Here is a 1,415-nt window from a genome sequence, read left to right on the forward strand (position 1 = left end):
GGGAGGGGCGAGTCCCCCGGCGGGATCGGGTCGGGGGCCCTCCCGCCAGTCCTGTGCCCACTCACCACTCTTATTCTTCCAGGGCGAGACTAGCCCGGGGGCGAGGAAGTAGAGGAGCGAAGAGTTAGGACTTCAGGGGAGGCGAGGGGCCCCCTTTCTGGAACGCCCGCCTCCCTCAGGGCCCTGGGGTGAGGGCGGTCAGCTAGCCGCCGTATCGGCGCCCCCGGCAGGGGAAACAGCCCCGCCTGGAGGGAGGGGCTCGCCCGCCTTTCTGTTAGTGGGAGTGAGGGGAGCTGGCGGAGGCTGAGGTGGAGAATGGCGGTGGGGTTCAGGTGGAACAGAGCGAGAGGGGCTAGAAAGGAAACAGGGACCCGCAGAGAGGAACGGACGGACGCAGAGAGAGACTCCGACAGAGAAACAGATGTAAGAGGACGAAGGACAGTCGGCTCTCAGACGCCCTTTCCCAGCGACGCACACGCAGGCCAGAGAGAGTCTGACCCATGGACGGGGGGACAGGACCAGGACGAGGACCCCTGGTCACTAACAACACTAACAAACTCAAGGGATGGTCCAGCCTCCCTCTGCCCCTTTCCGCCCCAGCAGCCCCGCAAGCTCACCCATCTCCTCCAGCTCTGAGGTCATAGACTTGGAACGCAGGGAGATGGTTGGAGGCGGGAGCCGCTTAGTCTGCGGCGGTGCTGGAAACATGAGCGGGGTCAGGCATCAGTACCCTGGAAGGAAAGCCCAAGACCTTCCCCCACCCCATTCACCACCGCGGCGCTCCCAGAGCTCGGAGAAGAGATGCCATCCGCACGTTGAGCCCTCACTCAGTTCCTCTCCAGAGGGTCCTGAACCTGCAGCCCTGGGGGAGGGAACGCTGCTGGTGGTGGTGGGGACCATTAGGCCATTAGGGCTCCCTGAGGATTGTAGTCTAGTAGCAGTGGGGGACCCGGGCCTGGCCACACAAGTGGGCGGAGAAGCACCTTTCTTATGAACAGCCTCGTCCATGTCCGGGTGCCTGGTGACCATCACCACCTTGACCATCAGCGTGTTGCCCCCTTGGCGGATCATGTTCACCACCTGCCGGTGGCCGACCTTCACCACATTCTGCCCGTTCACCTGTGGCACAGACACCCCCCAGAGCACACCCAATAGGTGAGGGGAGGGATGCTTTCCACTTCAGGGTCCCCATCGAAGTGGCCTCCTCCTGCCTTGCCCTGTATGTGGCACTGTCGGTCACCCTTCTCTCCCCTTGACCCTCCTCTGCCTTGCAAGCCCCCAACACTCTGTTCCTGTAACTCTCCTGGCCTCAGGGTTGGGGAAGGGGCTGGGCCCACCCTATTTGCCTCTCTCTCCCTCCCTGCCCTCCAGCATTTGTGTGTGTGTGTGTGTGTGTGTGTGTGTGTGTGTGTGTG

General features: G+C 62.9%; 1 protein-coding gene across 1 annotated transcript in view; it reads right to left on the minus strand.

The window, feature by feature from the left end:
- SHANK1 (SH3 and multiple ankyrin repeat domains 1) overlaps positions 1-1,415 on the minus strand; it is a 44,870-nt gene that overhangs the window by 17,882 nt on the left and 25,573 nt on the right. Inside the window, 2 exon segments of the mRNA XM_007463415.1 lie at positions 618-698; positions 984-1,119. Coding sequence (XP_007463477.1) covers positions 618-698; positions 984-1,119 — 217 coding nt within the window.

The sequence above is a fragment of the Lipotes vexillifer genome, unplaced genomic scaffold, assembly GCF_000442215.2.
Source record: "Lipotes vexillifer unplaced genomic scaffold, Lipotes_vexillifer_v1.1 scaffold802, whole genome shotgun sequence".
Classification (NCBI taxonomy): domain Eukaryota; kingdom Metazoa; phylum Chordata; class Mammalia; order Artiodactyla; family Lipotidae; genus Lipotes; species Lipotes vexillifer.